The sequence below is a fragment of the Salmo salar genome, chromosome 05 (genome assembly GCF_965601325.2).
Source record: "Salmo salar chromosome 05, fSalSal1, whole genome shotgun sequence".
NCBI classification, from domain to species: Eukaryota; Metazoa; Chordata; class Actinopteri; order Salmoniformes; family Salmonidae; genus Salmo; species Salmo salar.
Window position 1 is genome coordinate 37,442,772 of NC_138295.1, and position 15,289 is coordinate 37,458,060.

A 15,289-nucleotide genomic window follows, 5' to 3' on the forward strand; every position below is an offset into this window, starting at 1 on the left:
ACAGGATAAATAAAACAGAGAAACAGAATTCCGGAAAAAAATATATATATCATTTTATGGGGCAGCATTAAATTTGTTTATAAAATCAAATCAAATTGTATTTGTCATATGCGCCGAATACAACAGGTGTAGACCTTACAGTGAAATGCTTACTTACAAACCCATAACCAACAATGCAGTTTTAAGAAAATACCTAAAAAAGCATGAGATAAGAATAACAAATAATTAAAGAGCAGCAGTAAACAACAATAGCGGGGCTACATACAGGGGGGGTACCGGTACAGAGTCAATGTGCTGGGGCACTCTATCTATATGTATATGTAGGTAGAGTTATTAAAGTGACTATGCATAGATAATAACAGAGAGTAGCAGCAGCGTAGAAGAGGGGGGGTGTCTTATGGCTTGGGGGTAAAAGCTGTTAAGAAACCTTTTGGACATAGACTTGGCACTCCGGTTCCGCTTGCTGTGTGGTAGCAGAGAGAACAGTCTATGACCAGGGTGGCTGGAGTCTTTCAAATGTTTAGGGCCTTCCTCTGACACCGCCTGGTATAGAGGTCCTGGATAGCAGGAAGCTTGGCCCCGGTGATGTACTGGGCCGTACGCACTGCCCTCTGTAGTGCCTTGCGGTCGGAGGCCGAGCAGTTGCCGTTACTTTACCAGGTATATTGACAGAAAACACATCTCTTACACCAAGGACCCAGGGAAAAGTTGCAGGGTAGAGTAGAGGAGAATAACTATTTGAAAGCTCAAAAAAACAATATGTAGCTCGTGACATGTTTCGTTTTTTAAAAGTAGCTCTCATGCTAGAAAAGGTTGGAGACCCCTACTATTCACCTCAGTATGACCCTGTGTAATGTGTATGTGTTTGGTCACCTCAGTATAACCCTGTGTAATGTGTATGTGTTTGGTCACCTCAGTATAACCCTGTGAAATGTGTATGTGTTTGGTCACCTCAGTATAACCCTGTGTAATGTGTATGTGTTTGGTCACCTCAGTATAACCCTGTGTAATGTGTATGTGTCTGGTCACCTCAGTATAACCCTGTGTAATGTGTATGTGTTTGGTCACCTCAGTATAACCCTGTGTAATGTGTATGTGTTTGGTCACCTCAGTATAACCCTGTGTAATGTGTATGTGTCTGGTCACCTCAGTATAACCCTGTGTAATGTGTATGTGTTTGGTCACCTCAGTATAACCCTGTGTAATGTGTATGTGTTTGTTCACCTCAGTATAACCCTGTGTAATGTGTATGTGTCTCCAGGTGGTGCAGAAGAAGGAGAACAGCAGCCATGACTACAAGTGTCTGTTCCGGGTGTGTTTCATTCCCAGAGACCCCCTGGAGCTGCTACAGGAAGACCCCACCGCCTTCGAGTACCTATTCCTCCAGGTGAGCGGCTAGCCACATCTAGCTGTAGGCCAAGACCACCATCTTAAGCGTCTGTAATGATTCTGCCTGTAATTTCACCTGTAACTTGCACACAGCTGAGCAGTGTTTACCGTAATCGAGTTGTCAACCTTCCGCTGAGAATCAGAGTTCATTTACAGGGAGGGGCTCACGTGTCTTTTTTTGTAGAGAAACACTTTTTTGTGGAAGGTACTACAGCTGCTTACATACCCCGCTCTCAACATCGTGGAGATAAATTGAGTTTCCTTGTAGGCCTATTTGGCGGGGAAACTGTTGAAGCGAGCTGTAGCCTATTGCCTGTTTCTGTTTATGAGGCTTTTATTAAAGAATGTGAAACAAGGTGTCTATTTGCTTCTTTTCATTAAATAATGTAGCTGTTCTTTAGGCTATGGCCTAAAATACATTTGTTCACATGAGCAGAATATTAGGCCTGTATTTTGTAACATTGGCTAGCAAATGTATACAAAATTAACACTTTTTGTGACATGACAATAGAAATGGAAACATTGTGATTTTAGAGACACCAAGTAACAATAACCTCCATGATTAAAGGGATCGGAGTCCATCTGTAACTGGGCTCTCACCATCATTACCATTCAAATTCACCAAATCATTTTGTTTAGAAGACCACTAGGCTCCTCATTTGTTGTCATTAAATGTCCTGAACAATAGAAAGGAAAATACTGTTGGGCGTTCGCACGGTAGCCCACCTCGGTCCAATCCGACACAGTAACTCATTACATTGATGCTTTCTCTGTTAAATCTTCCAGAACCTGTTGTAAATCAAGCAGACAATAGCCCACGATCAACATAAATGTAGGGTATTGGATTGGATCCAATGTGGATCACAACTTCACTGGCACAACGAAAAGGACATCAACATATTCTGGACATTCTTCCGAACACTATTTTCCTGCACTTGCTGTTTTTTTGCATCGCCTGCCATATCACAAAGCTGTCATTCAGAAAAAAGATTTGCAGGATCAGCTGATGATGGACGACAATATCACTAGGCCTGACTAAACAGCTGGATGCGCATCCAACAAGTAGGTCTATTAGCCTACGCCATAGTCTATTGAAGAAGCCCGGAAGTTAGGTCACCCTTTCGTTTAGAAGCATTCGATTTTGCAATCGCATACATCATTTTGGATTTGTGTATCATTTTGGAAACTGTATTCACGGCTTAGCCTAAAATATCAAGATGAACATTTGATAAAGCGGCATCGTCTCATAGACTCATCAAGATTTTGTCCCGCTGAGGGGGTCGGGAGGAAATATCATAGGCCTAGTTTTATTATATTGATTATTCGTTTCTATGGCGCAAATGGAAAGAAAATGAATTAGGTTTAAATGACTTTTCTTTATATCTGCCCGTTTTCTATTCACTAATGCATGTATTAGTAGGCTTATGGATGACATTTGTATTTATTATATAAAGCTCTGACGGAGGCCGATACGTAAGCTTGTTAAATATCAGTGATACTATCAAGAGCAGTGTGCGGTTTCCTTTTTCCTTCATATTTATTATATCTAAAAGAAAAGCAGCTAATGCAGCACATTTGTATTTATTTTATACACTATTCTGCCCATATGAACGAATTTACCACAGGCCAGTGGTCGTTCCCCAGCCAATCGCGAACACGTAGCCGACAAAGGAATTCGCTTCTGATGCAGCCTTCGCTGTGAAATATAACGAATAGAAGAGGTGCTTTGCAGGGGGGGATTTTAGCCAAACCTGCGTCAGCATGATTTATTTTAGAGGAAATAAAATGTTTCATACCTTGTGTGTGTATCATTCTGCCGGTGTGTTTTTGTGTTTCATGCTGTGCGTATATATAATGTTGTATGGGTGTGTATAACACTCTCTCTGTGTGTGTGTGTTGTCAGAGCGTCGGGGACGTTCTACAGGAGAGGTTTGCGGTGGAGATGAAGTGTAACACTGCACTGCGTCTGGCTGCCCTGCACATGCACGAGAGACTGAACAGTATAGGGTCCACCCGGACCTCTATCAAGAGCATCACGTGAGAGAGAGAGACACACACACGCACACACACACACACACACACACACACACACACTGATATTGTCTCCTGTGTGTATTGTGACAGGAAAGAGTTTGGTCTGGACAGCTTCATCTCTCCCACTCTGCTCAGTAACATGAGAGAGAAGGACCTGAGGAAAGCCATCAGCTACCACCTGAAGAAGATCCAGTCACTGCTGGAGCCACGGCAGAAGGTATGGTGGGAGGGGGAACGAGAGGGGAGAGAGATTATATGTGCAATACTTTTGTCGTTGTTGTCGTCGTCAATGTTGTCATCATCGTCGTTCTCTCGCCCTCCCAGGTTATCTCAGCCACTCAGGCCCGGCTGGCCTACCTCACCCAGCTTGGTGAACTAATCTCCTACGGAGGCCGCTCCTATACAGCCACCATGATGGTTAGTGTGTTTGAAACAATTTACAAAGGATCATCACAGCTGTCAATCATCCTCTGACTCTGCCCCAATTTAGAGAGCTGTTATTGGCTGGACAGGATTGACCCCCCCGTCCTGACCTTGTTTCACCCTGTGATGATTCAGCATGCGTCTCAGACTGTATCTACTTCTTTCTTCCTTTCACCCCTCTCTCTCTCCCTCCCTCTCGTCCTCTTTCCCCCTCTCCCCCTCTCTCCCCACCCCACTTTCTCTTTGGCCCTCTGTCCACCTCCCCCTCTGTCCACCTCCCCATCCTCCCCCACCCCAGTTGCAGGACCGGGAGGTGCTGGTCAGTCTGTTGGTGGGAGCGCGCTACGGCCTGAGTCAGGTGGTCAACCACAAGCTCAACATGGTGTCCACCCTGGTAGACTTCAGCAGCATCAGTAGAGTGGAGCTGCTCTCTGAGTCGGACAGAGTTAGCCTGCTACGTATCTCCCTGCACGACATCAAGGTAGGATACCATACACGCTGTATATGATACACAGAAATCACACACACACTCTCTCAGGCACACACGTTTGCTCATAGCTACGCTTAGTTCACACACAAATACAGTGGATGGAAAATACGACATGCATTCTGTCTTCCTACTCCCCTCTCTCTGTCTCTCTCTCCATCTCTCTTTCTCTCACTCTCGCCCCCCCCTCTCTCGCTCTCTTCCCCCCCTCTTTCGCTCTCTCTCTTTCTCTCACTCTCGCTCACTGCCCTCACTCTCTCTACCTCTCTTTCTTTCACTCTCTTTTTCTCTCTTTCTCTCGCTCTCTTCCCCCTCTCTCCAGCCTTTTGCCTTACTGATGGACTCTCTGGCAGCCAAAGACTTGGCGTGTCTACTGGGGGGCTATTGCAAGCTCCTGGTGGACCCCAGAGTGTGTGTGTTCCGTCTGAGACGCCCCAAGGTGCGGGTGCACAGGATACCTGCTGAAGAAGGTGTGTGTGAAGGGAGGTTCGCCGTTATAGAGGGAGTTTGCTATGAATCGCTGACAAGTGAGCATCAATGTTTAACAAAATGTTTTCCTTTTTGGCATTGTTCTTAGTATTTATTTTGGCGTTGATACGTGGATATCAGCCAGTATGGATAGTCTTCATTTGACTACTATTATGTACATCGTAAACTTTATTATGTAACTGAGAAAAAAATGATTTTTTTCTTTGTCATTCCCAGGCTATGTGTCCCGCTGCTGCAGTGACTCTGATGACTCGTCAGACGAGGACTACCCCACCGAGCCTCCACCAACTCACACCCGCAAACGCCCCGCACCTGCCAGCAAAGACAGGGAGGGGTGGAGGAGAGAAGAAGAGGAGCAGAGAGGAGCGGAGGGAAAGAAAGAGAGAGCTGAGAAAGAATACGAAGAGAAACAAGAGGTGACGATCATTGAGATGTCAGAGAAGGACATGGAAGTAGAGGATGAGAACGGAAGGGAAGTGAGAGGAAGAGAGATCATGCTAGGAATTAAAGCTAACGCAGGAACAGTGGAACAGGACAACTGGTACCACACAGACCCGCGGGTCAACAGTAGCTTCTTCAGCCTGTCCAGCGGCTCTCTTAGGGCGGCCTTGGAGGAGAGCAGCGCTGCAGCTGCAGCCAGAGGAGGAGGCCCAGCCAAGGCCTCCTCTCGCTTGGTCGCCCTGCGTGAGGACAGCCCTTCTCTCCGGTCCCAACGGCCAACTCAGGGGACCACCACCCTGGATGTCCACCACCCGTTCCTCCTGGAGGTCACAGCTCCCTCTCCTCAGCGTCAGAGAGAGGGTGCCGCCGGCAGCACGGCCTCTGCCCCCGTACGCCCCACCAACCTGAGTTACCGCAGCAACGACAGCTCGTGCCTGTGCTTCACTGAACACTCCAAGGGCAGCTATCTCCCCAGCCCCACCGAGGCCACCAGCGACGAGGAGGAGACGGAGGAAGTTGACGATGACGACGATGAGGAGGAACTAAGACGGCTCTCTAAGATCCCGAGTCATGTAGACCTGCGCCTCATCGACAAGATCTGCGCCCAGTCTAACAAAACTGTTTCCAACAACAAGTTAGACATCCCCAGAGTCATCCCCAGAGTCATCCCCATCCACATCTCCTCCTGTGAAAAGAGGGCGGCTTGTAGCTCCACCCACACAGGGGAGGAGAGTCTATCGAGTCACTCCGGAGATTCCGGTCCTTTCCCAACGCCGTCCCCTAACGTTCCTCCTCCTGTTGCTAGGGAAAGTGCCTCAGAGTCAGACGATGAGTTCTTCGATGCCCAGGAGCGGTTCACTCCTCCTGTTCCTCCTGACGGCACAGGTGGGTTGTTGACATCACTTCTTCGCTGACAGAGTAACTGTGTATAGAGCTGTTAAAGTGAAGGTGTTGAATGATTTCTGTCACCCTTTTAATACTCCCATCTCTCTCTCTCTCTCTCTCTCTCTCTCTCTCTCTCTCTCTCATTCACTCACAGAAAACAGTTTGGATGCGGCTGACAATAATAGACACAGTAAACGCTGGAGTGGCACAGGAAATGGACTGCCAGTGGTACCAGAGAGGGAGCCTCCCTCACCCCTCAAAAAGAAGCACTCCTCACCTGACCACAAGAAACAGCAGGAGACCCAACGAGACCCAAAGCTCCACTCAAACCAGTCTTCCATGCAGAGTGTCGATGCCAAGACCAAACCTCCACCATTGGCCCCCAAGCCCCAGCTACCCCCAAAACCTGAACTGGCCCCTAAACCTGAACTGGCCCCCAAGCCCCAGATAGACCCCCAGAGGTCTCCCAAGTGTGGGGGTCCGTACGCCCACTGTAACGGGGATGCTCGTGGGGGCCACGCGGGGCTCTTGGAGATAGACACCATGGAGCCAGAAACAATGGAGTTTAAATCAGTCACCTCGGGGGCGGGTGGGCCTCCACTCTCCTCCCCCCTCATCACGGCTGTACGGAAGAACCAGCAACCCCCTGCTGAACCTCAGGCTGTGGAGAACGGGCTCAGGCAAGAGAACGGGCCTAAGATAGAGAACAGTTTTAAGCAAGAGAACAGTTCTAAGATAGAGAACAGGACTCCTAACGTGCTTCCTAAAGATTGTGTTCTGGTCACTGCTGACAAGCAGACAGCGAGGGTTGAAACTAAAACAAATGGGATTTCCCTGCCGAAGGGAGAGGTCCGAAACGGGGTTGGGCTGGACCCCCCGAAAAAGCTGCAAAGCTTATCCCCCATTCCACGTTCGGCTTCAGGAGATGAGATCAGGTTGAGCCTTACCAGCCCTCCACCACTCTCTCCCAGAACCTCCCCTCCTTCTCTTCATCCCCTAACAGTCCTCCCCATCGCAGTCTCACCGAAGGAGAAAGAGGGGGTGTCGCCACCGAACGGCCTCCACCCCTGGGGCAGTCGCAATGGGAGCGCTCAGTCCGGGAGGAGGGTCTCTCTGAGTCACGAGAACCTGTCCCCCAAAAACGCAGATGGCCCCCTCAGTCTGACCACCTCCCTCACCACCTCCTCTAAAGGGACAGCGGGAGGCCCAGAGAGCACAGGGAGGTCAGGGTCAGGTTCAGACCTGAGGGTCAGTTCTTCCAGCCTGGGGGGCCGTCTGCCTACCTCAGCCCTAAGAGGGCGGATCCAGGCCCTGCCCTGGTACATGACCCGCTCCCAGGAGATCCTGGGCACCCTGGATTACCCCTCCACCAGCTCTGTCAACGAGGATGTCACGTCTGGGTACGGCTCCGGTCTGTCGGTCAGCGGAGCCTCCGAGGTCAGCAAGGTCACTGCCAAGGCAGTAGGTGAGACTGCGGCGGGTAAAGGGAAGAAGGAAGTGCTGGAGGATGGAGCCGAGGTCGTCATAGCGACCATCAAAGAGTTCCAGGAAGTGACTCCCCGTGTGAAGGAGGCCAATGGGACGAACGTGTCGCACCCCAACCAGGCCCTAAGAGAAAATGGGGCGCACGTCTCTGAGCCCTATGGGTTTCTGGGCTCCTGCAAGTCGGAGCAGCCCCAGTCCAGGCCCCACTCAGAGGTGGGGTTAGGGGGTGGTTCAGGCCCACCCCTAGAGGGGGACTCTCTGGTGCACACCCCTCCACAGGCCCACCGCGAGGCATGTGGGTGCCGCACCGTCTACGCCAACTGCTTCAGCGGCGACGTGGAGGATGGCTGCGGCTTTGACGAGGAGCTCACAATCTACGAGTTCTCCAAACGCACGCGCCCCAAACAAGCCCGCTCTACACCCCTGCCCTCCCCCACCTCCGCTGTCCCCTCCCCCAACATCCTGTCCCTGCTGAGGGACACCCCTCGCCCTCTCTCTACCCTCTCCACTGCCTCCTCAGAAATTAGCCCCCTCCTATCCCGCCCTGTCTCCCCAACGCCCCCTATAGGCGCCCTGCGCTCCCTCACCAACAAACGCTACGTGGGGCTGAAGGGGGGCTTTGCCTCCCTGAGGCAGGACATCGATCAGCTACGCCTGGTCCTGGAGAGAGGCACGGCTAGGCCACCACCAACATCAGAACCCTCTAAAACAGACCAGGATGGGTGTGGAGAAGAGGGACCCAACCAAGACTTGGGGCAAGAGGAGGGTCTGACCCCGTGCTGTGGAGGGGCAAGTCCTCTACCCATGACAGAGGCTGAGAGGAGTTTACTCCAGGCAGAAGCCCGGCGGTTGGCAACAGGGTGCCAGCGTGCCACGCGTGTGGGCTGGGCTCCAGAGGAGGCGCTTCGTTCCTTATCCAACAGCTTTAGTGCCCTTGTGCAGCTCTCTGCAGCCTGCCTGAGAACACACCCCTGTCCTGGCTGTGACATCTGCCGCAATAGGGGTCAGATCCACAGTACTGATCATGAGGCTCTGGACAAGCTGAAGGAGATCGTAGGGCTGTACCGGGAGTTTGTTGGGGCTGTGGAGACGGCTGAAACCAGGGCTGGGGCCGGCGGTGGGTCTGGGGATGGACAGAGGCAGGGAGAGGGCGAGGGGGTGAGGCTGCTGGCCAAACGCTGCACGGTGCTCATCTCTTCTGTCTTTGCGCTCACGCAGCTGTTCAGGATGCACTCGCCGGACACGACAGACCTGCTGGGTCAAACACCTCTCCACTTTTGACCTCTGAACTTTTAAAACCCCTCCTCACCACCAGGACTGAGGTGAGATGAGGGGAGGACTTAGTAAGAGAAGGGAGGAGGAGGAAGGGCTGTTGACACGATTCTTTAGCATAGTGCGATCTGGTGTTTGGCCCTACATACAGTTCAGTACATACACACTTGTACAGTAAGTGCCATGCACACCACAGCACACAGAATAAACACACTCACACACATCCATAAATGATGAGAGGAACCTCTTCCACTGACTGCCATTACTGCTAGGTCTCCCGATAGACTCATCTGGATTATGCATTTCTACATAGGTATTTTATAACTATCTATCTATCTTATTTTATTATTGTATTCTGTATGTGTATGTATGAAATATGTATGTACGTATTTAAGTATGTTTGCACCATGGTCTATGATGTGAAGGGACCTGCGGGTGTAAGACCATGTGGTTATCACTGGGTTTTGTATATATTGTTTCTGTCATGTGTGATTTTCTACCTCCACCCACCTCCCTTCCTCTGACCTGGTGTCTGCTGAGGAGACGAGAGAGCACTACTTTATCTTCTGCTTATTTCATCATTCTGTGGATCCAGTTAAAGTTCAAATCTGTCATTTTAGATTTGTCCATAGGGGGGAAAACTTTTTCGGCCTAACGGTAAAATCATAAACTTTTACATTTGCCGAGACCCACCCCTTCAGTTTACAAACAAATGCAAAGGGAGCGCTAATTGACCGTGAAAGAAAGTTACAGAAATGAACCCTGTGAAAATTGTACACCGTTCCTGGCTCCTGACTGACTACTTGTGTGAGAATGCTTGAACGGAGTAAACACTCAATAACCCAAATGCTTATGCAGTAATTATACAGTACATCAACTTTGAATCTAAAGGATACATATATTTTTCTGGGGTGGGTTCCGTGGGTGGTGGAATAGGGGAAAGGAATTCATTTGGTATTTTGTAGAAGGTTTTTGACAAGGCTGACTGTTAAAGCTAACTAGATGTAGCAACGATCCAAAGTAATTTAACACCGAGCCACAATTTTACTACTTGCCCATGTTTAGCTCTGCAGACGGACGGACTGACTGATTCTGTTTGTGCCAGAGCTGTCGATAGATATACATGTATATCTATGTTTGTGTTAGTTTGAGTCCATCTGTCCTTCCTTTAGTTTATGGCTATGCAAACATAACCACTACTTTCCTGTTCTCCGACATATCATTCTCTGTTACAATTGTGTTAACATTAAAGACAAGAACACCTGTACATGTTTTATAGCCATTGTTAATGGAAATACAGAGGGATTCCCCTTTATGATAAGAGGAGATGTGGATTAGGATCACGGGCTAGTTCAGGATTGCAACGTTCCGCAATGTTGCATGTAATGGGATGCAACATATCTCAACAAAGGCCTCCAACCTACTGTGTTGTGGGTAAAATGCAGAGCTGTTTGTGACTGGAAACTGTCCCAACTCACTGATCCTGTCAAGATGCTGTAAACATATTCAATCTGAAGTTTGACTAAATAAATTGGTGTTTTTGCCTTTCGTCGTCTGATGGGACACAGATATTTTATCGTCACTGTCATTTTCCTCCTTTTTGTTCAAGCTAAGCCGATATTTGGCTCGTAGTATGAGATTCAAGCACATTCCAAGACACTTCAAATAGGTATTTGGGCAGATTTGAGATGTCAATAGTCGACTGACAGAATTTGGAATCAGTCTCTTTTTGGCACTAATATCACTCCATATAACTATCTGGATGGCATGGCTTATCCAAAGTGCTGCCCACTAATAGGCTCAACTACATCTGATGCCACCTAATTATCTCCCTCAGTTAAATCCATTAGATCTGTCAGGACGTTAATACTGTACCTAGGACAACAATGGGATGCTGATGTCAAAAATCCACTCACAGGGCCAGACTACCACATCTGGAGCGGTTAGGGCTATCCGTGGTCCTTGGGACGTCCCTATACTAACCCCTATTCTTACCCTAACCATAACCCTTAACCATTTAAAATGTCAACTTCAATGGGGTAGGGATGTCCCAAGGATAGCAAGGACCCATCTGGGGCACCTGATCCCTTCAATAAATATATCTTTTTTAAATGTTTTTTTTTGTTTGGCTAACTTCCTGCAATTCTACACATTTTGCCATGGTGCAGAGAGAAAAATGTGCTGATTTAAAGCGAATTACCTGCAATTATACACATTTCGCCAGGGCAGACAGATACATTTGCAGTTTTATAGCTAATCTCAAGCTATTCTACACATTTTGCCATGAGGCTGAGAGACAATTTGGCAGTTTTAAAGCTAAATGTTTATACAATTCTATATATACTGCTCAGTTGACTAGCTTTTTCTGAGAAGTCTCTCCCCCGCACCAGAAGAGAATGGGCCCCTATAACAAACTGCATCACCTCTGTGGGGACTTAAACTCCTCAAATCTCATTGCAAAGCTTTCAGTTCATCTAAAAACTCCTACATCGCGGGAGTGATCTGTACTGATGACTGAATATACACTGCTCAAAAAAATAAAGGGAACACTTAACACAATGTAACTCCAAGTCAATCACACTTCTGTGAAATCAAACTGTCCACTTAGGAAGCAACTCTGATTGACAATAAATTTCACATGCTGTTGTGCAAATGGAATAGACAACAGGTGGAAATTATAGGCAATTAGCAAGACACCCCCAATAAAGGAGTGGTTCTGCAGGTGGTAACCACAGACCACTTCTCAGTTCCTATGCTTCCTGGCTGATGTTTTGGTCAGTTTTGAATGCTGGCGGTGCTTTCACTCTAGTGGTAGCATGAGACGGAGTCTACAACCCACACAAGTGGCTCAGGTAGTGCAGCTCATCCAGGATGGCACATCAATGCGAGCTGTGGTGTCCAGAGCATGGAGGCGCTACCAGGAGACAGGCCAGTACATCAGGAGACGTGGAGGAGGCCGTAGGAGGGCAACAACCCAGCAGCAGGACCGCTACCTCCGCCTTTGTGCAAGGAGGAGCACTGCCAGAGCCCTGCAAAATGACCTCCAGCAGGCCACAAATGTGCATGTGTCTGCTCAAACGGTCAGAAACAGACTCCATGAGGGTAGTATGAGGGCCCGACGTCCACAGGTGGGGGTTGTGCTTACAGCCCAACACCGTGCAGGACGTTTGGCATTTGCCAGAGAACACCAAGATTGGCAAATTCGCCACTGGCGCCCTGTGCTCTTCACAGATGAAAGCAGGTTCACACTGAGCAGTCTGGAGACGCCGTGGAGAACGTTCTGCTGCCTGCAACATCCTCCAGCATGACCGGTTTGGCGGTGGGTCAGTCATGGTGTGGGGTGGCATTTCTTTGGGGGGCCGCACAGCCCTCCATGTGCTCGCCAGAGGTAGCCTGACTGCCATTAGGTACCGAGATGAGATCCTCAGACCCCTTGTGAAACCATATGCTGGTGCGGTTGGCCCTGGGTTCCTCCTAATGCAAGACAATGCTAGACCTCATGTGGCTGGAGTGTGTCAGCAGTTCCTGCAAGAGGAAGGCATTGATGCTATGGACTGGCCCGCCCGTTCCCCAGACCTGAATCCAATTGAGCACATCATGTCTCGCTCCATCCACCAACGCCACGTTGCACCACAGACTGTCCAGGAGTTGGCGGATGCTTTAGTCCAGGTCTGGGAGGAGATCCCTCAGGAGACCATCCGCCACCTCATCAGGAGCATGCCCAGGCGTTGTAGGGAGGTCATACAGGCAAGTGGAGGCCACACACACTACTGAGCCTGATTTTGACTTGTTTTATGGACATTACATCAAAGTTGGATCAGCCTGTAGTGTGGTTTTCCACTTTAATTTTGAGTGTGACTCCAAATCCAGACCTTCATGGGTTGATAAATTGGATTTCCATTGATTATTTTTGTGTGATTTTGTTGTCAGCACATTCAACTATGTAAAGATAAAAGTATTTAATAAGATTATTTCATTCATTCAGATCTAGGATGTGTTATTTTAGTGTTCCCTTTATTTTTTTGAGCAGTGTATTTTGCCATGGCTTATGATGTGTTCATAATATGCTATCTGTGGAGGCCTGACCTCCAGGGGGCCCCAACCAACATGTTCATACTATCTGGGAGGGACACATTTTTGGTTAGGGGCCCCCTGGAAGTCTGGCCCTGTCCACACGTCTTCCATTAACTCACAAACATAAGACGATTGGCGCAGCTGGGGCCTGGATATTGATGGCATAGATGGTGATTAGGAAATGCAGTCTGACAGTTTTAAGGGATGGTGACAGAACAATTTGCCTTCACCTCATCATGTGTTTCGTCCAGTGAAAAATAGAAGGCAGATGAAAGGAACCAGAGGCCACTGTAAAGTGTTGATGTTATGATGATAATCATTGTAGCATACAGGCCACAGAACCTGACCTTGGTCATGTAACCGACGTTATAGAATAGAAGCCCTAAACGGATCAGAAACACACTGTGTAGTGATATCAGTGGATTATAGGCCTCCATGCACAGATCACTGGGCAGCCATTTCCTTGCTGTAACATTGTTGAAATAAACCACTGTAAAAAAAAAAAAGGCACGTGAGATTTAACTCCTGTGTGTGCCTCTGGAAAAGGGAGGTGCATCAACTGTTTCATTCGAATGCACGCTACAGAGAAACCAGTCTCTTTGGAGAAACTTCCCTGGAGACATTTCTCTTCTATGGAGACAATCAATCAATCACCAACATTTTCTTTTCATTAACATTAATCTAAATTCAAATATAGTTTTGGAAAATAAATGTGACGATCTCATATTTTGGGCTTCCTGATTGCGATAACCTCAGGCACTATGGAGCAATGGAACAATACACAGTAAGAACACAAACACCACAAGCTGTTTAACCGCTCTAGGCAGCAGCCATTTCTCAAATGTTCAGTTGGGAGTGTCTGTATAATGCCCGTTCACATGCTAGTCTGAACTAGGAAACTCAGACATTTCCGACATGCTAACTAGTTGTAGTTATACACGGAATTTTCAGTTTCCTAGTTCCAAACTAGCATATGAAAGCGGCATAAGCCAATGTATTGGCCCTGTTCACTATGACTTGGGAAGAGTGATTTTGACCTGCCATTGAACCCAGGGGTAAATATTTGTCAAACAGAGCAGTACTTGTGAATGTGGTGTCAAAAATACTGGGCTTCCTACCATTCCTTTAACATGAGCCATCACCTACCCAACATGACTGTATAAGAGAAAACACTATGGTGGAAACTAGACAATGAAAATCCACCTCAATGTGATAAAAAGTCACACTGCACTGTCCTGATTAGTGACCACTCATAGAAAGACAAAATGCCTTTCAGTAGCAATTTAGAGGAAAGCCCTGGTTGAACTGCCTGGTGTACGTCTCTGTTGTCTGGAGAGAGAGATGGCCCGGGGGTAGACCAGTCCCCATGTCAATCAGTTGTTAACCCAGCAGTCAGATCCAGGCCCACACTAACCAGCCCAGTGGATTGGCTAGCTACAGTTGTCCCGGCTTCCCCAGTCACAGGCTGCACCAGGAAGACAGTTCCATTGGTTTGGGAGAATGCCAAAACGTTGCTGGCGTTGAAATTGCTACGATGCCATAGGTTGTAGACACACCATTCATTGTGTTGATCACAGTTATGGTTTGTAAGCTTATATGGATGGACACATAATGAAACTATTTTGAGTAGTATGCATGACCAGGTTTACCCTGTGATTTGTCAATGGGGATTAGCTGCTTGTTTGGGTAAGAACATGGTGAGCAGTAACAGTAACAAATAAATGAAATGGACCGACTTAGGGGGAAAGGGCGGTACCTAGACAGTTGTACAACTGAATGCATTCAACTGAAATGTGTTTTCCGCAAGGTCTGAAGCATGACGTTCACAATGACGATGTTGACTTACTCACACCCAAATGACACAGGCACACACCCATTCAAGAAGCATTTCACCTTTATCAAACATTTGGGTGTCTTCTAAAAATATACACAATAACATAAAGGGGGGGGGACTATAGCAAAAAGCTTATTCACAAAAATGGACATTGCCATTGCCATTTAACATTTGCTTGCCTGGTTAGCATTACATTTATGTGAAATCTCAAGTTATTTGCAATTTATTTGGAAATGTTTTATGTAGCCGCCTAGTCACATACAGTTCCCTGAACCTTTCAGTAAAACATACTTGTACCTTCAAAGCTGGAAAACCAACTGAAAACGGTCCTGATCTTGTTCAGCGCTGATTCCTTTTTAGTTGAAAATACAGACATGGACCGCATAAGGGCCAAATTAAATGGCAGATATCACTTTCTGTGCCACAACACAGTACTCTCCCTCTTATCTTGCTTTCATCTGCATTCAGTCTCCCTC

At 47.9% G+C, this 15,289-nt stretch overlaps 1 protein-coding gene across 2 annotated transcripts in view; it reads left to right on the forward strand.

Moving 5' to 3' along the window:
- The window catches only part of LOC106604776 (uncharacterized), a 36,695-nt gene extending 26,242 nt beyond the window's left edge, over positions 1-10,453 (forward strand). Inside the window, exons 10-17 of one of the 2 annotated variants that reach the window (XM_014199798.3) lie at positions 1,262-1,387; positions 3,293-3,426; positions 3,514-3,640; positions 3,748-3,840; positions 4,145-4,327; positions 4,656-4,860; positions 5,039-6,148; positions 6,303-10,453. In XM_014199798.3, coding sequence (XP_014055273.3) covers positions 1,262-1,387; positions 3,293-3,426; positions 3,514-3,640; positions 3,748-3,840; positions 4,145-4,327; positions 4,656-4,860; positions 5,039-6,148; positions 6,303-8,914 — 4,590 coding nt within the window. In that variant the 3' untranslated portion in view covers positions 8,915-10,453. The remainder of the gene's footprint in view (positions 1-1,261; positions 1,388-3,292; positions 3,427-3,513; positions 3,641-3,747; positions 3,841-4,144; positions 4,328-4,655; positions 4,861-5,038; positions 6,149-6,302) is intronic. The other variant, XM_014199799.3, reaches the window with a different exon arrangement.
- Positions 10,454-15,289: the final 4,836 nt, after the last annotated feature.